The sequence below is a fragment of the Vicugna pacos genome, chromosome 34 (genome assembly GCF_048564905.1).
Source record: "Vicugna pacos chromosome 34, VicPac4, whole genome shotgun sequence".
Classification (NCBI taxonomy): domain Eukaryota; kingdom Metazoa; phylum Chordata; class Mammalia; order Artiodactyla; family Camelidae; genus Vicugna; species Vicugna pacos.
Window position 1 is genome coordinate 17595318 of NC_133020.1, and position 23025 is coordinate 17618342.

General features: G+C 57.5%; 4 protein-coding genes across 8 annotated transcripts; 2 read left to right on the top strand and 2 right to left on the bottom strand.

Annotated features, from left to right (window-relative positions):
- The first annotated feature begins 520 nt into the window (after nucleotides 1-520).
- Nucleotides 521-3024, top strand: SPSB2 (splA/ryanodine receptor domain and SOCS box containing 2). Of its 3 annotated transcripts, none has more exons than XM_015244954.3 (3): nucleotides 521-659; nucleotides 929-1675; nucleotides 2631-3024. In XM_015244954.3, exons 2-3 carry the CDS (start codon nucleotides 1012-1014, stop codon nucleotides 2756-2758), a joined length of 792 nt encoding a protein of 263 aa, XP_015100440.1. In that variant the 5' UTR covers nucleotides 521-659; nucleotides 929-1011; the 3' UTR covers nucleotides 2759-3024. The 3 variants fall into 3 exon arrangements, with proteins under 3 accessions (XP_015100440.1, XP_031526578.1, XP_006210940.1); XM_031670718.2 differs by having other exon boundaries at nucleotides 557-654; XM_006210878.4 differs by having other exon boundaries at nucleotides 590-766.
- A 97-nt stretch (nucleotides 3025-3121) lies between these two features.
- Nucleotides 3122-6458, bottom strand: TPI1 (triosephosphate isomerase 1). Of its 2 annotated transcripts, none has more exons than XM_072954653.1 (7): nucleotides 6218-6458; nucleotides 4973-5096; nucleotides 4775-4859; nucleotides 4568-4700; nucleotides 4196-4281; nucleotides 3834-3921; nucleotides 3122-3722 (listed from the first exon to the last, which is right to left on the bottom strand). In XM_072954653.1, exons 1-7 carry the CDS (start codon nucleotides 6441-6443, stop codon nucleotides 3604-3606), a joined length of 861 nt encoding a protein of 286 aa, XP_072810754.1. In that variant the 5' UTR covers nucleotides 6444-6458; the 3' UTR covers nucleotides 3122-3603. The 2 variants fall into 2 exon arrangements, with proteins under 2 accessions (XP_072810754.1, XP_072810755.1); XM_072954654.1 differs by lacking the exon at nucleotides 6218-6458 and adding an exon at nucleotides 5687-5946.
- A 766-nt stretch (nucleotides 6459-7224) lies between these two features.
- Nucleotides 7225-19986, bottom strand: USP5 (ubiquitin specific peptidase 5). Of its 2 annotated transcripts, none has more exons than XM_006210875.4 (20): nucleotides 19794-19986; nucleotides 16926-17051; nucleotides 16623-16689; nucleotides 16316-16449; nucleotides 16009-16154; nucleotides 15566-15750; nucleotides 15012-15106; nucleotides 14134-14327; nucleotides 13354-13425; nucleotides 12998-13085; nucleotides 12743-12868; nucleotides 12107-12260; nucleotides 11658-11832; nucleotides 10966-11054; nucleotides 10065-10256; nucleotides 9419-9562; nucleotides 9196-9341; nucleotides 8825-8978; nucleotides 8460-8544; nucleotides 7225-7848 (listed from the first exon to the last, which is right to left on the bottom strand). In XM_006210875.4, exons 1-20 carry the CDS (start codon nucleotides 19902-19904, stop codon nucleotides 7755-7757), a joined length of 2577 nt encoding a protein of 858 aa, XP_006210937.1. In that variant the 5' UTR covers nucleotides 19905-19986; the 3' UTR covers nucleotides 7225-7754. The 2 variants fall into 2 exon arrangements, with proteins under 2 accessions (XP_006210937.1, XP_006210938.1); XM_006210876.4 differs by having other exon boundaries at nucleotides 10134-10256; nucleotides 19794-19985.
- A 763-nt stretch (nucleotides 19987-20749) lies between these two features.
- On the top strand, nucleotides 20750-23000 carry CDCA3 (cell division cycle associated 3). The gene is made up of 6 exons (XM_006210874.4): nucleotides 20750-20858; nucleotides 21070-21249; nucleotides 21521-21650; nucleotides 21990-22283; nucleotides 22421-22524; nucleotides 22648-23000. The coding sequence occupies exons 2-6, from the start codon at nucleotides 21130-21132 to the stop codon at nucleotides 22801-22803; spliced, it is 804 nt and encodes a 267-aa protein (XP_006210936.1). The 5' UTR covers nucleotides 20750-20858; nucleotides 21070-21129; the 3' UTR covers nucleotides 22804-23000.
- The last annotated feature ends 25 nt before the right edge of the window (nucleotides 23001-23025 follow it).

Consider the following 23025-nt stretch of genomic DNA (forward strand, 5'->3'; position numbering starts at 1 on the left):
AGGCACAGAACAGGCTAACTCACAACTGGGGCCAGAAAAAGACCAGCCCAGTAACAGTGACCCAGAATCACCAGGACTGGGAGTATCACAATGGCAGCCCATCCTTGACCTCACACCCCTCATCTCTAGGGGCTCAGGAGCTGGTTGTACAAGAGGCTCAAAGTTCTTGACGGTGGAGAACAGACCTCCAGGGATCCCAAAGCGATGATACCATGGAAGGGTTAATTCTGAGTTTGGACTGCCTGGGCTGGACTCCATAGTAGCCAGAGAGGGGTTAAGCGCTCCGACGCCCCCTCGCAGAGGCGGGGCCTTGGGGCGGTGGCGGAGGTGAGGGCGGCGAGGGACGGTGCCCCGAGGTTAACTGCTCGGGATTGGGCTCTGCGCACTACCGGCCTTTCCAGAGCCACCACCCAGCTGACAGTAACTGCCCCCGAAGGACCCCCGAGGGGGCGTGGTCTCGGGACAGGACGCCACCTGGAGCGGCGCCGAGAGTGTTAACCGCTCCGCAGGGCCTGGGGGCGGGGCCTAGGGCGGGGCGAGCCCTGGGGGCGGTGCTGGAGGCGGAAGCGGCAGGCGGTCTGAGGCTAGCGCGCCTCAGCGACTTTCGGCTGGGCTCCTCCGGAGGCCCGACGACCTCCCGGCACTGGAAGCCAGGCGAGGTTCGGGGGGTGGTGACAAGGGCACGGGGGGGGGTGGGGCGCGAGGGGGACGGTCTCTGGACAGGCCCAAAGGCGGCGAACTCGCGAGTCTCGGGAGACCGGGACAGGTGGGTGCGGGCAAGGTGATGATGGGTTTAGGAGCTTGAGGGGAGCGAAGAGGGAGGAGCAAGGCGGTGAGCAAACCTGGGGGAAAGGATGGGGCATCTGAGTGAAGAGTTCCCGCCAGGATCCCTCGCTTCACTCTCTCTTCTGTCCCGCGTCCTCTCTAGGTCGATGCCGAACAGGAGCTCAACTTTCAGAAGAGGAGACGCCAGCAAGACTCTTTCGGGGAATCCTCCCGCTCGTCACCTCCATGGGCCAGACGGCCTTGGCAGGGGGCAGCAGTAGCACCTCCACCCCTCAGGCCCTGTGCCCTGACCTCTCTTGTCCCGAGGGCTTGGAGGAGCTGCTGTCTGCTCCCCCTCCTGATCTGGGGGCCCAGCGACGCCACGGCTGGAATCCCAAGGACTGCTCAGAGAACATCGAGGTCAAGGAAGGGGGGTTGTGCTTTGAACGGAGGCCCGTGGCCCAGAGCACTGATGGGGCCCGGGGTAAGAGGGGTTACTCGAGGGGTCTGCACGCTTGGGAGATCACCTGGCCCCCTGAGCAGAGGGGCACCCACGCCGTGGTGGGCGTGGCCACGGCCCTCGCCCCGCTGCAGGCTGACCACTATGCGGCGCTGCTGGGCAGCAACAGCGAGTCGTGGGGCTGGGACATTGGGCGGGGGAAGCTGTACCATCAGAGCAAGGGGCCTGGCGCCCCCCAGTATCCAGCCGGACCTCAGGGTGAGCAGCTGGAGGTGCCAGAGAGGCTGCTGGTGATTCTGGACATGGAGGAGGGAACTCTGGGCTACGCTATTGGGGGCACCTACTTGGGTCCCGCCTTCCACGGACTGAAGGGCAGGACTCTCTATCCAGCTGTAAGCGCCGTCTGGGGCCAGTGCCAGGTCCGCATCAGCTACCTGGGCGAAAGGAGAGGTGAGCCCTGGAGCAGGTGTGGGGAGAGTGTTCTGCCACTGGTGGCTGTAGTTTGGAATGGAAACTCAATGCCTTACAGGAGCAGAGGGAACGGGCCTTCATCTGACTGGTCTCCTACCCCTATTCAGTGCCAGGAATGGCGAAGGGCCTTCACAGCTGTTACCTAATTTAATTTTTCTAACAGCCATGGAGTTAAAAGTAAGACTTGGGAAGGCAGCTTGCTAGTATGTGGTGACCCCTCAGAATGGAGAGAAGCATGCCACAGGGATTAGGGCTTCACCGGAGAGATCAGCCCCTGCAGCAAGAGGTGCAAAGGGTTAAGTGTGTACTGGTCTAGGTGTGCAAGTCCCAAAGCAATAGGACTGGCAGTGCCAGGCACCCAGGTTGTGTGCCAGACTGACTGGCCTCTGACTCTCTAGAATGCATGGCTGCCTCCTTCCTCAGTCAAACCTCAGAGGGAGCCATTGAGGCCCCCCCAGCACCAGGCAGGAGAGCAGTGAAGGAGGCAGGGCCTTGGGAGAACTGATGGAGCCAGGCCTTGGGGCTGACCGGACTTAACTGTTCTCTGCAGTTGCAAAGTCTTCAGCAGAGGGTGGCTGCCTTTCTCCCATCGCCCATGGGCGCTATTGGAGAGTGGAGGGCCCTTCATCTCAGCCCCAGCTTCAAGGCCTCTCTGGAATGGAAGCCTGGGCTAGCTCCACTGCTATTGGAGCCACCTTGGCCTGTTGCTTAGAGGGCCTTCAAGCATCACCCCAGCTCTGACTGGGGATGTGTGAAATCCGTGGTGCCTCCCCTTGCCCCAAGAGCAGATGCAGAGTTTCAGGGTGCCTTAGATCACCCTCTCAACCAAGGTGGGAGTAGACTTGCAGCAGGAAAGCAGGTGGGGGCCTGTGGTTTGAGGATGTCTGGCTGGTGGCCACACCCCCTACTTACCTTCCCCTCTTCTCTCTCCCAGCGGAGCCACACTCCCTTCTGCACCTGAGCCGCCTGTGTGTGCGCCGCGCCCTTGGGGATACCCGGCTTGGCCATATATCTGCTCTGCCCTTGCCCCCTGCCATGAAGCGCTACCTGCTCTACCAGTGACCCCTGTGACACCACAGTTTGCACTGGGGCCTGGACCCCACCCCTCTTCAGGGCTGGGGCAGGGAGGAGTCACTGCTGGCCGAGATCAGCTACCCAAACTAAAGCCAGTGAGGCTGGGCTCCACCCCAACCCCAGTTCTGGGGAGCACAGCAGCCCCAGGGCCACCCAGAGGGGGATGGGAGGGGGCTGGTATTCAAGGCTGTGGCAGCCTGGGATGCAAGACACATTTGCAAGTAAAAATAGTAAGAAAAGTGCTGCTGTAGAAACCTGTGGTGGTATTATTTTGCACGAGGGTCCCTTGGCTGCCTCCAAAAGGAAAAAGGTGATCTGGCAAGTTCGGTGAAGAAGGACACACCACAAGGCTCAGTGCCAGGTGTTTATTTCCCCCACACGTGGGACTGCTCACAGACAACACACAGGTGTTGGCACCGTGGGAAGGAGCAGCACCCTGGCCTCAGCGGAGGACAGGACTTTCTCTCAGCCCTTGGCCTCATGGCGCGAGATGGGACAGGATTGTTTCTCTCTCCTGCTTTCACTGGGGACTGAGGGGACCCCCACGAGCGAACCACCTCTCCCACCTCCCAGCCTAGGAGAAGCCACCTTGTTGACAGGTTTAGTTCCAACTGGTATAGTAAGTGGAGGCGGGATTGGCCTGGTCCCAACCATTAACAGGGTAGGGTGTAAACGGTAAAGGAAGAGGTACACTTTGGATTAGGCCACGAAAGGGGGCAAGGTGACACCATCAGAAGCATGTGTGGGGGTGGGGGGGCGGCACAGTTACGTTGGGCTTCTGAGCTAACTAGTCCCTGGCTCAGCAGGAAGGGTAAGGGAGATCTGGGCGGGGTTTATTGTTTGGCATTGATGATGTCCACGAATTCGGGCTTGAGGGAAGCACCACCCACAAGGAAGCCATCCACATCAGGCTGGCTGGCCAGCTCCTTGCAGGTTGCCCCAGTCACAGAACCTGAGGAGGGAGAGAGGGGGTGGTCAGGGATGGGATGGGGATACTCCATCCCCACCCCAGGTCTAGTTCTCAGCTCCCCCCCGACCTGAGGCTGGAGCCAAACCCACTTACCCCCATAAATGATGCGGGTGCTCTGAGCCACTGCATCAGAGACATTGGACTTAAGCCATCCCCGGAGCTTTTCATGTACTTCCTGGGCCTAGAAGAAGAAGCAAGACTAAGACTTTCACTCAAAGGGGAAAAAAACCCTGAGCACCAGTGGAAAGAGGCAGTGTGGTTTGGGGGCAACAACCCTGGAATCTGGGATAGAACACTAGGGCTTCCATCCCACCCAGGCGCTGGAACAGATGTTCTTGGACAAGTCACTCTCTGTCCTCCTGTCTTTTAAATGAGGGGTTGGCCCAGATGGTCTCTGTGGCCGTCCAGTCTACCAAGGTAGGAAGAATGAGGGCAGGGCTCCTGGGCTTGGTTACCTGTTGGGGTGTTGCAGTCTTCCCGGTACCGATGGCCCACACAGGCTCATAGGCCAGGACAACCTTGTTCCAGTCTTTCACGTTATCTGTGGGGCAGAGATCATGGGGTGGCAGGGTGAAAAGGAAGGAGGCATGCGGCTGTTCCCCAGGGAATGAGACCGATGGTAACCTACTGTCCCCTGGTGGCCGTTAAAGGAACTCCAGGTGGCATCTATACCATGAGGGGCAGGAGCAGAAGTGATAGGAAGGATATGAGGGTTCTCACCCTCCCCTTTCTGCATCAGCATGAGGATGGGCTGCAGGGATTCTGGCCCCACCCTCTGTGTCTCTGCAGCCAAGGCCAGGCTCAAAGGTCCCTTTCTCCAGAGATACCTGCGATGACCTTGGTTTGCTCAAAAACGACCTTCTCAGTGATGCCAGCTTCCCTCTCATCTAGCTTCTCCCCAATGCAGGCGATGACTCCGAGTCCCTCCGCCAGGGCGTGGGCCACCTTCTGCCCAATCAGCTGTTGAGGAACAGACTTGGTGAGACACCTCTCGAGGAATAAGCCATCTCTTATCTCCTCCCCTGGTTACTAACCTCATCTGACTCCCCAAAGACATGCCTTCTCTCCGAGTGCCCCAGAACTACCCACGTGGCTCCGCAGTCTTTGATCATGCCAGGGCTAGAGGAAGAGACAAAGCCATGGTTCAGCAGTGAGCCCACCCTGTGGCTTCCCCTCCATAAGGACAGTGAGGACTGGGTCCCCCACCCACCCCTCTCCCACCTGCATCTCACCTGATCTCCCCAGTAAAGGCCCCATTAGGCACTTTGTAGCAGTTCTGCGCAGCCACAGCAATCTTGGGATCTAGCTTCTGCCGGGCAAAGTCAATGTAGGCGGTGGGGGGTGCGCAAACCACCTCTGAGGATGAGATGGTGACAGGAAGGGATGAGATCACAAGGAAGCCTTCATTCTCCAGACCCCACCCATTGCTGAGGGTTCTGCTTTCCTCTCCTCTTCATCCCAGCAAGATAATCTTTGTCCACATTGCTGTCCGGGCTGGGCCAGGATTCAACTCCTTGGGCCTTCCAGGTACTCCTGAGAGGCCACGGCCCTTGCCCTGCCCTCTGCTCTTTTAACAGCTGTGGCTCTGATTTCCCCGGGCTATTCTGGGCCTGAGCACCACCTAGACTCAGCACTCTCTGGGGGCCAACCCCGCCTCCCTTCTAAAATAGCACATCCCCACCTCCCCCGGGCCAGGCGAGGATTCTGAGCAAAAGCAGAAGGGGCCAACTCCTGAGATTTGTACTGGGGTCTTTGCGGGAATAAACCGGAAGGGGGTGCCTCTTGATCAGGCCAGGTGGGTCGGAGGGGAAGGACTGAGGATGGCACTCTGCCCGTGGGTGGCAGCGAGTCGACTGGCTCATAGAGGCCTTGCGCTTTCCCGTCTCCAGACTGGAGAAAGCTGTAGGATCGTTACTCATTCCCAAAAGGCTCAGCCCGTTTGGCACCTGCTCAGTCCCTTCTGTGGAAGGCAGGAGTCACGCAGGCTGCCGAGGGGAAAAGATCAGAGCCGTTAGCGCAGGAGGCCAAAGCCATTCGGTGAGGGAGCCGGCCCGCCGGGCCCGGCGCGGGGAGGAGTCTCGGGCTACGTGCGGCGGCGCACGGAGCCCGCGCCGAGGGGGCCGCTGAAGCCCGCACGCAGCCTCCTCCCCCAAGCTCCTCGGCTGCCGCCACCTCTCCTGATCGCCCGCAGGGCCTGGGCCCCGCTTCTACCCTCGGCTCCCGGCAGGTACAGGCCCCGTCTGCGCCCGGGACCACCTTCCTCCCGACGATCCACAGTCGGAGGGCGCAAGGAGATGTGGCTCCGCCCTTCCCCATCGACACACCCCCGGTCCTGAGGCCGCGGGGCCAAGGCGCGGAGCCCAACAGCCCTGGTCCCAGCCCTGCACGCAGGGCCACGCGGACACCGGCCGAGACAGCTCGGGAGAGGGCACCGCCCAGCCCGACCTCCCACCCGGCCCTCCCCGGCCAGGGCTCACCGGTGTCGGCCGGCACCTTGGCCGCGTTCAGCGTGTTGATGAGCTCCCCCAGATTGTTCTTCCGCCCATTCATCTTCCAGTTCCCCCCCACGAAGAACTTCCTGGACGGCGCCATGGCGCTGGAGCCAGCACACTGAAGGTCAGGAGCAGCGCGCAGCCGCTGCCACTGGCCGCTTATATAGAGCGCGGAGAGGCAGAACCCCGCCCCGCCCGCGTCCTCGGCCATGGCTGGGCCACCCCGCGGAAGCCCGGCCCGCCGGCCCGCCCGCCGCCCCGCCCGCCGCCGGCGTTGCGAGGTTCTGACGTTACCCCCTTTCTTGTAGCGACGTTCCAGGGGAGTCAGGCTCAGTCGCTTCAGACTCAGTTGCTTGACTTTGGGGAGGCGAGAACTGTGCGCTGGCTGCCAGCCCGACCACTCCACTTCCAGACTTGGCCTCAGAGCCCTGAGGGCATCCTTCCAACTCCGGGAAAAGGAACCCCCTTCCCCCATCGGAGCAGCGACGTCCCTGACTGCTGAGCAGGCACCTCTGACCATCCCAGGGCCAGCCTAGCCCCACAGTAACTGACTGCGCAAGTAACAGGGTTCACGGGGTGGGGGGGACGGCCCATGTTGGCTAGAAACTGCAGGTAAGACAGGCAGTTGAGAAGTCTGCCCCCCACCCCGGTATCCCACTCTGACCAAGGCCTGAGGGAGGACTGCAGGGCCTGGGGCCCGGGGCTCCCTAACCACTGAGGACATTTGGGAATTACCTACTTGGGCCCCCTCTCGTGCGACGGCTGGAAGGAAGGGCTCTTTAAACCCATCTTTGGTCTGTCACCCCCACTTCACTTCCCCTCATCTGACTGCCCCTCATCCCCCGTGCACACTTCACTCAGCCCAGTTTCCCAAGAACTGCCTCCAAGGGGGCACGGAGGGGCAGAGGGGCAGGGCCAGGTGTTTGTAGATACTGGCCCTCCTGCTAACCCCAGGAGGACAGCCTCCCCCAAAGTATCAGACGGGACACGACTTAGCCATGGTACCTTTATTCACATCCTGTATTTTGGCATTTTCCAGAGGACAGGGGAGAGATAGGGTGGGGGAAAGACAGGCAGGAGGGCGAAGGGGGTCCCCATTTCCCTTATATCCCTCCGTGCCCAACCACACGGGGAGCACACACAAAGAGGGAGGGGAGGCACAGACGCCCCCTCCTGTGGAAGAGGCTGCACGAAGCTACACCCACGCCACACACACAAACAAGCCCGCTCCACGCTGGGCCGGCGGGATCACAGAGAAGCAGAGCGCTGTGGGGTCAAGGGCAGGAAAGCAATAGTCTCCTCACAGGTGGCCGGTCCCTCCCATCCCCTTCCAGCTCCAACCCCAAAGTCTCCCACGGCTTTGCTTGGCCATTCTCCTAGGGCCTCTAGCTTCTTTCCTTCTGCTGGGGGCAAAAAGAAAAAAGGGTACAGAGCAGGGGGGCTGCCGCCCACCCCTCAGCCCCACCCCCCACGCCCGGTGGTCTGTCCTCTGCCCTCAGTGGTCTGGACTCCAGGCAGGCTCTTAGCTGGCCACTCTCTGGTAGAAGTAGATGTAGCCCAGGTCCTTGGGCGGCTTCTCAGAGGCACACACTTTCTGGTCGTTGTAGATCACCCATCTGGGGGAGGGGTCGGGGGAGAGGATGAACCACCCAGGCCTTCCAAGCTGCATCAACCTGGTCTGCGCCACCCCTGGAGTTGATCCTGGTGATTCTGGGGCAAAGGCTCCCCACATACTCTGCCTGGGCCCCCAAACCTACAGTCCAGCTGCCACCTGCCTGAAGGGAGCATCCCAGCCTCATAGGGTCATTCCTACTCTACTCGGGGTCTTCAGACCCCGTGGTATCTTTACCACCCACTCCCGCTGGGTAGGGGTTGGCAAACTGTGTCAAGGGACAGACGGGAGCTATTTAGATTTTGCAGGCCACCTGGTCTCTGACACAACTACTCAACTTTCCTGATGCAGCGTGAAAAGAGCCACAGACAATACATAAATGAGTTAAGTGTGGCCATGCTCTTAAAAACTTTATTTACTAAAGCAAGTGGCTGGATTCAGCCCTTGGGCCCTAGTCTGCTGCTCCTTGCTGGCAGGCTTTCTGTCAATTTCTGGTGAATCTGTGCCCCGTCAGGCAGTCTTTTACCTTCCCCCACAAAGATTCTGGGGACTTCCAGGATGTCCCTACCCATCCCCACCCACCCCGCACTCAAAATGCACGTGCCGGCCCCTCACCTGCCTTCCTTCTTGATGTGGCAGACATAGTGACCACACATGGTCGAGGTGCCCATGTGACTGATGAAGGCAAAGAGCTGATACTCTAGGGAAGGGAGAGACAGCAGAGAAGGCAGCGAGGGAAATATATCTAACAGCCCGAGCTCAGGACGTGACTTCTCAGCTTGTGGGGCGTGTAATGAGCCAAAAGTCTATCTCAGCCTCCCAGGATCCCACCTTCAGGAGTCACGTCAGTAGAAAGAAGGTTCTGACCCCTATGCACCCCCGTCACCCACAAGGGAAGCAGAGCTGCCTTGGGATGAGGACCTGGTATAGCCGACTGGTTAGATTCCACCAGGCCTGTCCTGTTTCCCCGGGACACTCACTTCCAGGACCATCCCGGACTTTAGGGCCCACTGGTATGGACTCAGAGATGGAGTCGGCAGCTGAGCGGCCCTCTGAGATGTCCATGGCAGCTTCTGCATCCAGGTCGTCAATGTGACTGAAGATCCAGTCCACAGCTCGTTCTAAACTGTTGTTCTGGGGGAGGAGAGAAGCGTTACTTTTACTAGCAAGCTCGGGGTGGAGAAAGCCCCAGTGGAGGCCTCAGCTTCCACGTCACAGCCATAACAGAGTGGAGCCCCACACAGATCGGCCGCACCATGCGGGTGGTCACTGTTCTTGCCTATAAGGGATGGAACCTCGCTGCCACCCACTCCTTCCCCAGGACCTGTCTTCCGCTGGGGGCAGCCCATACCGTGGCCCGCAGAGCTTTCAGGGCCTGGTCCCGGGAGAAGCCCATGGATACAATGGTGGCCACACAGTCCTCCGGTGGGGGGTCAGCCGCGGCACTTGTGGAGCCAGGTCCGCTGGAGCCAGGCAGGATGAGGGGGTTTGCAAAATCTGCAGATGTGAAGGGGTTGAAGTGTTTGGGGGAGGATGGGGGCCCCCGTCCCACCCGGCTCCCCACCCCAGCCGACCTGGATCGTCCATGTGTGACATGACCCAGTTCATGGCAGCCTCGGCCCCGCTATTGCCCGTGTAGTAGACGGCTTTGCGGCAGGCGTCCATAGGGAAGCCCATCTCCACCAGCTGGATGATGACTGATTCATCTAACATGGGTGCTATTGGGAGAGAAGCAGGGGCAGGGAGTGGCCTCAGGCATCTGAGGCCTGAGGCCACTCCCTGCCCCTCCTCCCTCCCACAGTCCAACCCCCAGCCCTCTCCCAACCACCCATTCCATGCATTTTTCTCCCAGGGCCTGGCACCTTATTCCAGAACTAGGATGACAACACAATGTGGGGGCTGCAGTACCCTAAAGGTACAGAACTGAGCCTAACGAGCCCCCAGGAAGCCCCTTCCTTGCTGGGTTTCACGGAACAGGCCGTTTCTGGGGTCCAATCCCCCACCCCCACCCCATGTAGGAACGAGGGTAATCAGCTGGTACTAGTGCCATGCACACAGTGTGGCTGGAGCGCTCTATCGGTCCTCACGTCCATCAAAAGAGGGCTGAGGAAATTTGAAAGGGAGGACAGGAGAAACACAAAGGACAGGGTCAAGGGGAGGCAGGCAGAGAAGACCCCCATCAGCAAGGGAAAGAGGCAGGCAGGAAGAAGAGTCACTAACATGTCGGAGAGGAGAAGTGAGGGGAGCAGAAGGAGTCTTCGTCTTCGTTGCCATAGAAACCAAGGCTACCTTTGGGCTCATCCGGAGTGACCAGGGGTGGGGCAATGTCGGGCAGCTCCTCCTCTCCAGGCTGCAGCCCTGTGCCCCTCAGCTGGGAGACGTCTAGCTCCTCGGGCATCTCAATGGACACATCTGCCGGTGGAACGGCAGGAGGAGGGTCACCTGGGCAACTCTGGGAGGCCCTCCTGAGAAAAGCACTCTGGGAATCTCAAGCCCCTGCCCCCGTCTTGCGCTGTAATAAGGAGCTGCTCCAAGCAGGACCCATCGCAGGGGTCTCATGTAGTAAAAATAATCACCGGCCTGGGGGGTCAGGAGACCTGGATTTCAGTTCTAGATCTACCACCACCGAGCCACGAGCCAGGAAGCGGCCTGCGACTGTGCGACAGAACCACTGTATACTTCCATGGGGTCAACTTGTCTAGGACATGAACTTAATCCTGCAATTTGCCAAGTTGTTAGGGGCGCATGAGACTCGTGATAATAAATTGTTTCAAGATAATCAAAATGAAAACACCTTACCAATTATAGAAATAAAACTATGAAAATCACTTTTGGTTGTAAATAATAACTAAAAATCAAAGAAACCTTAGTTTTTTTAGTCAGTGCTTTTCAAACTAGACATTTTTTTTCTGCCTTAACAGAAGTACTGGGGATGGCCAAGCATGGTGCTCTACCACTGAGCTATGCCCCCCACTCCTGAAACTAGACACATTTTGACACATCTAAGGTAACATTTCCCCTCTCAGAGGAAAGTTGGAGAAGCACTCGTTTAAGTATTAAGGCCTCCTTCTTTTTCTAGCACTTTCTGCTTTACCTCCCTCACTCATCCCAGCCCCCATACCCAGTTTCTTGGGCACCCAGTCTAGGCCGAAGGTGAACTTCTTGATCTGGATGACCAGGTAGTCAGGGAATGAGGCAAATCGCGTGGTCCTAGGGAAGAGAGAATGTCCTGGCACCCAGAGAACATCTCCTGAAAGGCCCACCTGGGTTCAGCCTCTCGTGGGTGGAAGACCTAAGAGCCCAGAAGATGTCCCATATTCTTTTCCCGCCCTGGGCAGGCATCAGAGCCTCTGCAGACAAAGAGCAGCAGCAACAGCAGGGGGCGCTGTCCTACCGTCAGGAGGAGCAATGGGGCAGACGGTGAAATCCCTGAGACCAAATCACTCCTTCACATTTAAGCTCATGCCAACGATGGGTTAGCAAAAAGTGAGGCCCTTTGCCGGAAATCTCAGCTCTGTCCACGACTGTTACTAAGGGCCTGTGCTCTGCTGGGACTGGGAGAGTAAACGGAGAGAGGCTGTACCGGAAAGTGACCCTGACCCCCTGGGGAGGAGGGACTGGGTAGGACAAGGTGACACGTAGCAATCACCTGCATCCACTCCTGCTAGGGCTTCTTGGTTCCCTCAGGGCCAGAGTACCAGCCTCAACTGATACAAGCCTGAGATTCTGACCACAAAGGGACACGAGAATGCAAAAGAGGCCGACAGCATCTTCAGGGTTACCCTTACGCAGGCCCGGACCCACAGGACTTACTTCACGGCTACTGACTTGGCCTGCAGGGCCGTGCTCCAGAAGTCGTCCACTTGCTCGGGGGCCCCGTAGGCCTCCAGGCAGGAGCTGAAGGGCACCTGGGCCCGAACCAGCTCTGGCAGTGGCAGCTTCTCCTCCTCAGCCTGCCGCTTCTTCTCCTCATACTCCAGGAGCTCCTCTGGTGACAGAACCAGCAGGTGGAGCCTCCAGAGGGGGCTGACTCTTTCCCTCCTTAACCTTGACCTACTGGCTCTGGGTCACGACCCCCTCAGCTCCTCTGCCTCCCCAGACCCACCTGACCCACGCCCGGCTGTGATCCTGCCTCTCTCCCAACAGCTCTGCTGAGCAGGGCGGACTGGACTCTGTTCCTGTGAGGCGCCCAGGCCCTGCTCGCGGGCCTCAGACAGCAGCCCCGCGCGCCCAGGCCCCACTGGCACCGCAGAGCACCCTACCTTTGTTCAGGGCCGCGTCCATGGGCACAGGCAGCTGCATGATGTAGTCCACGCGCTGCGTGTACTTCACCTTCTCCGTGGCCAGGCACTTGATCTTTTCCTCCACCAGGAAGCGGAACACTTCATTAGGATTTTCAGAGCTCCGGCAATTCCTCTATGGGAAAGACATGGGGTTGGGAGCTCTGGGCAGCCAGGCCCTAGAATGGGGGCCTAAAAGAGTCACTGGGGGGTCAGGGAGAGGGGAGTGGAAGGGAGACGACCACAAAGAGGCAAAGGGATGCAGGAGCAGAGTGGAAGCCTTCCCTAATCACCCGCCCCCATCAAGTTCGGGCCCACTGCCACCCTGTGGGAACGTGCCTGGACTTTCTTCACAAGCACTAAGCATCCTCCCAGCACTGTCTTCGGGAGTTCCCTTCCCTAGGCCGCAAGCCCATCAAGCATGAGGCTCACGGCTTTGCTGCTCTCAGGGGAACCCCTACTCGCAGGAAAGGCTCAGGGTGTGAAGGCTGTTGGGTCACGGCGAGTGGGGTGGGACAGAGGGAAGAATGGGGAGCAGGGAGAAGGGAGTGACTCCAACAGCAGGCCCACGGGAGGAGGGTGAAGAGCGCCCCCCTGGCCCCTCTTCCCAGGCCTCACCTCCACCATGTTGATAAGGTGAAGAAAAAACTCTTGGGCATCCTGCTGCCGGTTGGTGGAGAACTCGGGGTGACCCTTGCCAATGAGGGTCTTGAACATCCGAGGGGCAATGCCATCTTGAACTTCCTAGGCAGAGCCAGGGCAGTGATTCAGCTGGGGCCCAAGAGGTCACCAAGTGGCCTTCCTCGAGATATCTCCCAGACCTCAGTGGCCCCACGATTCCAGAGCCTGAAAGGGACAGGGGCCCAGACTCACCTTCTGTTCTGGCACCTGCTCTCCATCACCTGACTCTGGTGCTGGCTTGGAATACTCTCCCGAGAGGAGGCCGTGGCCCAGCTTGGCCCTGTGTTAACATCCAAGAAATCCATTCAGCTTCTGTCAAATAATGATTGTCCGACACCAATCTACGCCTTTTCCTCCCTAACTCAACCCCTGCTCCAAGCCCTCCTGACACAACTCTCTGAAATGTGAAGAGCCTTAGATTCCCCAGGAGACCAACGCAGGGCAGAGAGCATGCTCAGAAGGCAATCATCTAGCTGGCCAGGGGCTAAACTGTTGCCCACAGGCTGCAGGGCTCTCAGCAGCCTCTGTGCACAGGGCTGGCTACATACACCTGCGTGCTGAAGTCCTGGGTAGGGTCGGTCGGGGCGTTCTGGAAGATCTTCTCCAGCTTATCCACGTACCTAAGAGCCAAGGGAAGGGTAGGAGGAGGGGTTTGGCCCAGGCTCAGAGGAAAGGGAAGGGAGCAATTATCTACTAGCTCAGTGAACAGGCCCCCTCCAAAGTGGGGAGGCACAGGGCTGAACCCTGCAGTCCGTTTCTTTCTGGCAAGCCCCTCCCTCCTCTTCCTCCACTTCCCAACTCGGTCAGCATGCAGTATACTCCAGGCTCCTCCCCAAGAGAGTCAAGGGAAGGCGAAGACAGCCCAGGAGGATAAATACAGTTCAGATTCTTCGAACAGAAATTGTTCCAAAACATTCCAAGTTTTTACACGTGCATCACGCCTTCCAGATTAGACAGCAAACTCATTTATACTGAGAACTTGCCTATCTTCTGTTTTTGTGTCCCAAGCCCTCCCCTCTCCCCCAAGGCTCCATGTCCACGTTAGGTGTTCATCTGATGTCACTGGCCTAAAATGAAGACCACCTGCTCACCCTTAACTCAGTCAGGAGGCCTCAGAGGGCCCTGGGATCTGGCAGTCAGCCCCCTTGGGGGGTTTCTGTGTGACCGGGTGGCAGTGGGACGGTTCTATAACCTGTTCCCCTCCCTGTGAACCAGGAACTACAGCTGGGCTAAAACAGAGGTCCTGAGGGCAGCCAAAGGAGGGGGCCTGGAGGCTGGCCGCTGGGAGGAGCCGGGGCCCTCAGGGACGGGGAGAGGGCAGCACTCACTTCCTCTGGAAGTCAGGGATGCTGAAGAGCACCTGGACCACCGAGTTGAGGTAGCAGCTGTTGCCCAGGTTCCGGATGCCCGTGTAGCCAGGCCCGAACAGGGGCTTCAGCGGCACCCCTGACTCCTGGATCAGCTCCCACTCGCCGATCCTCTGGTTCATATCGATCTCCAACTCCGTCATTGTCTTGTCCGTCTGCACAGGAAGGGGCACTTCAGACTGGCTGCAAAAAGCAGCCCTGATCTTTTACGTAGATCTCTCACAGGGTCGAGGACGACAGCCAGCTGGAGCCCAGAGTTCACTGAATTATGGACTCCAGGACTCTAGCAGGGGAGGCACACTGGATATCACCCAGTGGGAGTTCCAGAAGGCCACAGGCAATTGCCCCAAGGCCTGTCAAGCATCAGGCCTCTGCCTGAATGAGGGAATGAAACGAATGCTTGACTCCCTCCAGCTGAAGTGCTTCTCCATCCTGAAGTCACCCCTCTCACCCTCAGATCTCCACCCAAGCATCATTTCCTCAGGGACAATCCCTTGATCCCCTGCTGTAAACTGTTGCAGCGCCCCCCACAGTTTACAGTTATTCACGTATCTGCGTGAGCATGTGATTAACACCTGCCTCTCATCTAGAACATAAGCCTATGAAAGCAAGAACCACACCGGACCACATCCTGTCTTATTCATGGCGACTAGCACACAGTAGGTACTCAGTAGCATTCAATGAACAAATAAATGATTCTAGAAAGTTTCTCACAGGAAGCTCACATATCTGGGGCCTGGGATCACTGGCACTCCTCCCCAGCACGCTGCCTCAGCCTCGGGCAATGAAGGAGGGCCTGATGCGCAGGGATGAGAGAACTGGAGCAGAAGGGGTCTCACCTTCTGCATCTTCAGCATGTCGATACCAAAGTGGGACAGATGCTCGGCCAGGTTGGGGTCCAGGACCATGTCATCCTCGTCATATGAGTACACGTCTAGTGCAGGAGGCAGGAGCAGTGTCAGAGGGGGTGGCTCAGGTCCGGCCTGGCCACCAACCCCACCCCTTGCCCTGCGGGGCCTGTGTGGAACAGAAGGACGAGCCCAGGGTCACCCTCTTTGCTCCGTTGAATGTCAGTGAGGACACAAGCCCTCTGGGACTGCCTGCCAGGGAAGATGGGGTGAAACAGGGTGAGGGTTGGGATTAAGTGTGACCCCACCCTGTGGGATGAGGTTCTACAGTGCAATGGGTTTGGAAGGATACACACTAACAGATAATGTCGGGGACCCCTGGGAAGGGGCCTGGGTTTGGGAAGTTAACTGCAGACAGGCTCATCTGCAACACTTTCACAGTTTATCGAGAGATGAACTCATGGGCTACTCGTGTCATATGAGATGAGTTAACGGTTAAGACCCAGGGATTTCCGCGTGGAGGCGGCTGGCGGAGGGGGGAGTACCAGCTCCATCAGGAGTGATGGTGCCCAGCTTGACAGCCAACGGGTAGCCCATCTCCCTGTAGTGCTCCACGGCATGGTTGTTGCCCCCGCTGCCGTCGAAGTAGCGCCGGCCACAGAGGATGGAGCCGTCCGTCAGGTTGAGCCACAGGTTCTCCCTCATGTCACACTTGGAGCACTTCCAGCCGCTAACCCCGGGAGAAGAAAGTTAGCTGGAATAGGGGTCAGGGTTTAGGGGAGTGGCGGAGAGAGGGCTCTGGGGGCCCCCGGCTGGTCCAAGACCTCTCTCTTCTCATCTCCTCTGGACATCCCCTTGCTTCATTCAGCTCCCCCGAGTCTCCCCATTCATCCTGCTTCCGACTCTCTCTCCCACCAGATCCCCCAGGAGGGTGGCCTCTTTGCCTTGCTCTGGGGTTGTGCCCCGAGGCAGAGGGGCCAGGCCTCACCAGGGAGGGATTCGAGCAGGGTTGTCCAGCTGCTTGAGGTTGAAGGCATGCTTAGACACCTGCCGTACTTCCCCGTCCCAGGCCTGCACCTCCTGCTTGCGAGAGGCCGAATCGGCTGACAGTAGGGCCTCTACTGCACTGGTCACCTGGGGGAAGCAGAGGGTCAGAGACAGGACCCAGCCCACAGCCCCGCACGCCCCTCTAGCCCCGTGGCCTTTAGCTTGCTCAGGGCTTGCCCAAGACGTGACTGCTCTGGCCCCTGCCCCCCGGCCCTAGACTCTTCGGCAGGGTGGGCTGGTATTCATACCCGATCTCTGACGATGTCGGGCAGTCCCCCCAACCCATCCCGGGCTATTTCCAGATAATCTGGCAAAATGACGATTTTCACATCCTCATCATATTCAAACTTCTCCTCATTGAGGTTAAACCCGCCTTCAACACCTGGTGAGACAAGAAAGAAGAGGGGGAGTAGGCTGACCACCACAGGTTGGTGCCAGTCCTCTGACACAGCACTTCACCTTGGCCCCTCCAGGGCTCCAGGGACCATCTTGCAGGGGGCTTTCCTAGCAGCTCTGAGAGCTCAGGGAGGAGCACAGGACAGCAGCAATGCTCACCAATAGCCAGCCGGGTGGGCTTCTTGCGGGGAGGGTCTCCAGTGCCGGCAGTCGCGTCTTCCTCTTTCTGCAATGAGGCGGGAAGGGCAAGGTCAGTCATGAGCACCAGGGAAGGGATGAACTGGGAGGGTGGATGGGATGCAGTGTGGTCAGCTCGGAAGAGAAAGGAGCTAAAAAACACACGCGCTGAGTTTTAATGACACCAAGAGAAAGAGGTGGGGGGGATAACTGAGACCTATGGGAGCTCAGAACAAAGTGGGAGCCCAGCGAGATGGGCCTGAAATGTCCCCAGGCCTCGCCTACCAGGCGCCGGGTCCGCCGCAGGTGCAGGTAGACTCGCTGGCCTGTCTTGTTGAAATGTCTCTCCACATACTGTTTCCCGAAGCCCAGGAACGTGTTCATGCAGATGTAGAGGCCACCCTCAGACTCCTGCAGGACAAGAGGCAGGGGAAAAAACACAGGGAGGATGAAGCCTGGCCAGGGGAAAGCAAGACCTGGGCTCAGAAACGGCTGGTTTCCAGAAGAAAGGTCTGTTCTTGAACAGTGTGTGGTTTCTGGCAAGTCATTTAGCCTTTTAGGACCTGGTACCCAGCTAAGATTCTGCCCAGCCTCCCATGACTTTGATAACAAACAACAAGGACACCGGGCCTGAGTAACACCTATCCGTCACCATTCCTCTTCCTCCTAGCTCCTTCTTTGGAGCCCTCCAGTCAACTGTAGAGAACTACGTTTACCTCTCTCCTGGGGCCTAGAGATCCAGAAAGTAAATGAGGATCAGCTACCATGGACTTGAAAAGAGCTACATGTCAGACACTGAGCCTAAACCAGGGACACCGTGACACACCCTACCTGATCTCCAAGATTCAGAAAACCTTCCAGACTGGCGGGGCAGAGATGCCGGCACCTGAGCAGGACATCTAACCCCTGAGCTTGCCAGCAAACCCAGACTTTTCCTTTACCTCACTCTGCCAGGCAGCTGAACCCTGGTCCACACTGGTCTCTTCCTTCCTCTCCTGCTGAAGCCTGGCTCCAGGGGACCAATACCTTGCCTGGGGCTCCCAGCTGAACTGGGACCCAGTCTGGCAGGGATATCCTCCAGTCGCCACCCTAATGCCTCCCACCTTGACCAATAACCAAATCCCCACTGAAGCTCCATCAACCTCCAAACTCAAAGCCAGCCCCTTTCTAGAACAATCTAGCAACACCTGCTGAGACAGCTAGAACACATACAACCCAGGAAGAAAATAGGGAAAGACAAGTGTCCACCGTAAATCACAGCTGAAGAAGGGAGTTGGGCTTCTCTTAAACTGAGCAAGTCTCCCAGTGCCTTTGTGACGAAAGTGATGGAGAAGGGAGAGGAGGAAATTGGAGACAAAAACAGAGTTTTCCCTCAGGTCCAAGCAACAACAGGCATCTTCTTCCTGGAATGAAAATCTCAGTGGCCTTGAAAAATTCTCTGCCATGAAATGAAAAATAGGACACCATAAGGCAGTTCTCGGTCCCATAGATTGCTCTGTACCACTCCCTAGAAGACTGTGGATGACAACGTTTATGAACAAATAGAGCATTTCTTATCAAAGAGGTCAAAGAAACGCTCTTTCTACCATGAACCCAATTTGAAGATACTCAAATACGCCAGAAGTTGGTTAGCAAAGTCAACCAATGGAGGTCTCTTGGCTTGGGCGAGAGAAGGCAAGTATAATAAAACGACAAAAACCCCATTTGGATTATTCAAGCCATTAAGGAGAGACAGGAAAGAGGGAGCCACTGTAGGTAATTAAAAGAAGGGAGACTTCTTTTGATAAAGTTGATAATTAAGGAAAAAAACCCTTTCCCTCCTGAGAAAGACAAGGCTTCACCAAGTCATACACTTGATAAACTGGGAGGCATGGGGAGCTCTGCAGTGATTAAACTCGTCTGTTGGAAATAAAAAAATAAAAGATGCTGATTCCACCAAGGACTGGGAACCCTGGAGCTCTGCTCTGAGCAGTCCTCTTTTAGCTCTGCCAAAGCCAGGCTTTGGAGAAGCAGCACATTGTTTGAGGCCCAGATCCAAGACTAGCAAACAGAGCAAACCACAAATCACAGTGATGATCCTGAACTGGGCCTTAGATCATGCTGCTACACTCAGCACTGGCGATGCACTGATGAAGCCTTTCCATTCTGACTTGCAGTTTTCCCTGCCACGAGCTGGTCTGGCTGAACACCCAGGGCAGGGCCCAGCAGCAGCTTGAGGGAGGGGTGGTGAGGGGGGCGGATCCCAACCAGGCAGCTGCCCTCTCAGTTCAGGCCCTGGCCTGGCCTGGCCTTAGGCTGGTCTCTGCCCGAGGGTGACACAGGAAGGCAGAACTGCAGGAAGGGAGGTACCGGGTGGAGCCTGCAAAACGTGAGGCATGGTGTGGGTGGCGGCTTTGTCTAATTAGTCAAGAGTGGGAGCGGGATGGGAAAAGGCCCTAAGAGTCCTCCACGAAGGAAACCATCTCTGAGGGAACACTTTCAAAAGGGTTCCCTCTGGCTGTGTGATGGACAGGAGAAAGAGAGGGGGCTGCGGCCATAATTCACCTCAAAGGAGAAACGACTAGAGCCTTCTACCTCTTCTCTCTACCACCAGTGACCCACCTCCCCGCCCCCTGTCCATATTAACAACGGGTGGAGGCTCTCTAACTCGGCCTTCCTCAGAACCATCCTTCTTCGTGGCCACTTCCAGGCTACGAGGCGCCTGGGAACTGCAGTACCCGCCGCTCCTACCCCAACCGGGCCCAGAACAGCGGGGGGTCGCCCCATCACTCCCACACGAGACTACAAAACCCGGAGAGCCATGCGCGACAGGCAACGCCAACTCCCGGCTTTCGCAGAGGTCCACGTGGGAGATGTAGTCCGGCGACCGGCGTGCTCCTCTAGCTCAGAACGGCGGTGAGGGGAGTGAGTGACTACAATCCCCACAGTGCTCCACGAGGCCGGGAGCGGGTGAGGCGGGCGCGGTGGCTTCTGGGGGCCGTAGTCACACGACAGCTTCCGCGAATTTAAAGCAACGGCAAGAGTAGCGTGGGAGACTACAAGTCCCATGGTGCACCGCAGGGAGGCGGTGGCCCAAGCCTTGCAGGCCCCGGCAGAATGACCAGGGCGATGGAAGGAAGTCGTGCTTGCTGCGGGCGTGGGGAATGGGCTTACCGGTGTGTCGAAGGAGAAGGCGCACTCGTCTTTGTGGACCCGGTCTCCAGCCTTGGGGACCCGAATCGTCGGTAAAACTGACAGCAGCGCCTCCTCACTCAGCTCCGCCATGACACCGGCAGCAGCTCCTCCACACACGGCGACTCCCACCGCTCCTAGTCCCCCACCCCCTTCCCCTCCGTCCAATGAGCGCTACTGGTTAGGCGCCTGCGCGGAAGGGAAGACGCGCGAGAATGGCAGTTGGACGCAGTCTACCCACTATGCTCCGCCCTCTGCCCGCCTCTTGACTAACGCCAGTGAAAAGCGCTTCTATTGCAATGGATGGTCGAAAGAACCAATCCCACTCCTCCAGGGCAGAGCGCACGTAGAGCAGCGAGGTGGGCCTCACAGTTTTGACTGCTGGGACTCGGGGACCCCCTACAGCCCCTTCGCGTGCCTTCCACGGAAGCGCAGAGACTGACGATTGTTCAAACTAGTCAATCCCAGAAACTTTCCTGGGGGCTCGTCCAATTGGAAAATAGAAGGGCAGTTGTACTCTTAGTATTTGAAAAGCAGCTGTCCAATGAGGCGAGGTTTGAGAGGGTTAGTGTCGAGTGATTGCTAATTCTGTCTACCAATAAAGATTACTATCTCTCTCGCCTGAGAAGAATCTTCATAACTCTGTCTCCAGCTGGATCTGTGCAGAATAGCGTAATAATTCATGATTCTATTTTTTTAATAAAATCATATGATAATGAAACTGAAAGTCTCAAAAGCGAAGACTGGCATTCCGCAAAATCTCTCTACGGACTACTCGCAGCACCATACGGAACAAAAGTCCCGTGATGAAGGAGGCGTCTCCCTTGGGCTAGCCAAGCCGCTGCCCACTGGCTCCACGCCCCCATGATGGACGTCCTCTCAGCCCAATGACTTCCTCCACTGGAGGCGGGTCTCACACAGCGGGCCTATAGCAGCCTGCGTCGGCTCAGCCAATGGGGCCAAGGCAGGGGCGTGGCGGGAAGTTTGAAACCGCCTCGGGAGCTGAGGAACGAGCTGCTTTGCACCCAAAGGTGAAATTGGGGCCCGGTAAGTGATTTGAATAAGTTGGTGGATAAGTTCGAGGGCCCGGCAGGCCCGGAAGGAGCTGCCCTATCAGCTGTAATAGTCATTATCCCCATAGAGACCTCTAGCCCAGCGGCCAGGCGGTTCCTCAGAGGGGAACGGGGAAGATCGGGTGGTCTGGAGTCAGGCTGAACGTGGTCGCGGTAAGGACTGAGACCTGAGTCACTTCTCACAGGCATCCCCTCCTCGCCCGGGCCGGGCCCTGCCCCGCCCCATCCTATTACTACCGGTTGAGATGGGCTCAGCCAAGAGCGTCCCAGTCACTCCAGCGCGGCCGCCGCCGCACAACAAGCTTCTTTCTCGAGTGGCGGACCCCCGTTCACCCACCGCCGGCATCCTGCGCACTCCCATCCAGGTACTCCGGGCCGGGGTAGGGGAGGCAGCGACATTGTCTGAATTCTTGGGCCTCTGCCTAACCTGACTGCCTTGATTCTGAAAGACCTCTCACTTCCCACCCCACCCTCACTCCCCTACTTTGAGGCCTTGTTTTTCACATTCTCAACCAGGGGAAGCAGGCTGGATGTCTGAGGGCTTTGGCAATTCCAGCCTGTAGTATCGGACTGAGGTTAGAGACCTGGGAGGGAAGAGTCAGGGCCCAGACTTGTTCTAACTTTTGGTTCTGACAGGTGGAGAGCTCTCCACAGCCAGACCAGCCAGCAGGAGAGAAGCTGGAGGATCTTAAGCAGACCCAGGACTCAGATCCCCGCTCTCCTACCCTTGGCATTGCACGGACACCTATGAAGACCAGCAGCGGAGGTAAGTGTTGGGCTCAGGTTATTCTGCTCAGGCCGTCACCTAGCACCCTTAGGTGGGGTCAAATGAAGCTATCCTCTCAGGGCACCACTTTAAAGGGGGCTCCATCCTCCTGCTTTGGACCTGTGTCACTCTTTTCTGAACATTTTGCTCTCTCACGCCTTGCCTTCTCTCTTCCCAGTCCCTCACCCACGAGGGCATGACTCCTAAGGCTCGTACATCTTTTCCTCCTTGCTGAATGATTTGTATCAGAGGGTCACTGTCTCACTTCATTTCTCCCCCGCTAGAGCCACCTGATACAAATCAGAGGGTCACTGTCTCACTTCATTTCTCCCCCGCTAGAGCCACCAAGCCCACTGGTGAAACAGCTGAGCGACGTATTTGAGACCGAAGACCCCAAATCAGATCTTCCCCCAGAGCCTATTCTGCCCCTGGAGACACCTCCGTCTTCTCAACTGGACTTGCCTTTGGACAGCCAGTTTTCCCTTGAGGACCAGATGTCACCTTGGAGTCAGACTGAGCTCCCTTCCAAGCAGGTGTTTTCCAAGGAGGAAACAGGACAGTCTTCAGGAACCCCAGTGGGCAGCCAGGGCTCAGACAAGCCCTTGAGAGACCCTGAGACACCTCGATCTCCAGGTACAGAATCTAAGAGCAAGGTATGGGGAAGAGAAATTGGGCTAACACTCTGGGATAATGTCCCTGGATGAATGGAGGAGGAATAAACTATAAGCCCCTAATCTTGGCTCCTTGTTTTAACTCCGTCCCCACCCTAGGTTCCATGCGCAGCAGGTGGAAACCAAACAGCAAGGTACTAGGAAGATCTCCTCTCACCATCCTGCAGGATGACAACTCCCCCGGGACTCTGACACCACGGCAGGTAAAGGGACACAGGGTGAAATCTGTTACTAGGAAATCCAACGGAAAGGTGGGAGGCCCTTTCCCCGACTCTTCCCTCCCCTGGACAACCTCCCTCCCTCAACTTGCACACTGCCTTTTGCAGAGTAAGCGGCCTTCTCCCCTGAGTGAAAACATTAAGGAACTAAAAGGAGGGGCTGTTCTGGGAACTGGACGACTTCCAAAAACTGGAGGAAGAGCATGGGAGCAAGGCCAGGGCCAGGACAAGGAAAATCGGCACTTTCCTTTGGTGGAGAACTAGGCCGTGCATGGCCCCAGTACAGGGTTCGCCAGGAGCTGAGTGATACTCTGTGCCTCTCATCCCTTCTCTCCCTGGGAGACTGGAAAGGCTCGTTTTCCTCAGCCCCTCCTAAACTACCAACTCTGGGACTCAGAGCCTCCTTGGCTTTCTTTGTGTTTTATGTGTTTCTGTATATTAAAGGAAGTGATTTTAAATGATGTTTTTAAGTATTATACCTAAACC

What these genes read in the sequence shown, in the direction of transcription:
- SPSB2 (XM_015244954.3), top strand. Translation starts at nt 1,012, where the DNA reads ATGGGCCAGACGGCCTTGGCAGGGGGCAGCAGTAGCACCTCCACCCCT. An exon ending in CTACCTGGGCGAAAGGAGAG is followed by an intron (nt 1,676 to 2,630) that starts GTGAGCCCTGGA and finishes TCTCTCTCCCAG; the next exon opens with CGGAGCCACACTCCCTTCTG.
- TPI1 (XM_072954653.1), bottom strand. Translation starts at nt 6,443, where the DNA reads ATGGCCGAGGACGCGGGCGGGGCGGGGTTCTGCCTCTCCGCGCTCTAT. An exon ending in TCTTTGGGGAGTCAGATGAG is followed by an intron (nt 4,701 to 4,774) that starts GTTAGTAACCAG and finishes GTTCCTCAACAG; the next exon opens with CTGATTGGGCAGAAGGTGGC. An exon ending in GCAAACCAAGGTCATCGCAG is followed by an intron (nt 4,282 to 4,567) that starts GTATCTCTGGAG and finishes TCTGCCCCACAG; the next exon opens with ATAACGTGAAAGACTGGAAC.
- USP5 (XM_006210875.4), bottom strand. Translation starts at nt 19,904, where the DNA reads ATGGCGGAGCTGAGTGAGGAGGCGCTGCTGTCAGTTTTACCGACGATT. An exon ending in GCCCACCCGGCTGGCTATTG is followed by an intron (nt 16,450 to 16,622) that starts GTGAGCATTGCT and finishes TTGTCTCACCAG; the next exon opens with GTGTTGAAGGCGGGTTTAAC. An exon ending in AGCAGGTGCCAGAACAGAAG is followed by an intron (nt 12,869 to 12,997) that starts GTGAGTCTGGGC and finishes GGCTCTGCCTAG; the next exon opens with GAAGTTCAAGATGGCATTGC.
- CDCA3 (XM_006210874.4), top strand. Translation starts at nt 21,130, where the DNA reads ATGGGCTCAGCCAAGAGCGTCCCAGTCACTCCAGCGCGGCCGCCGCCG. An exon ending in TCCTGCGCACTCCCATCCAG is followed by an intron (nt 21,250 to 21,520) that starts GTACTCCGGGCC and finishes TGGTTCTGACAG; the next exon opens with GTGGAGAGCTCTCCACAGCC. An exon ending in TGAGACACCTCGATCTCCAG is followed by an intron (nt 22,284 to 22,420) that starts GTACAGAATCTA and finishes TCCCCACCCTAG; the next exon opens with GTTCCATGCGCAGCAGGTGG.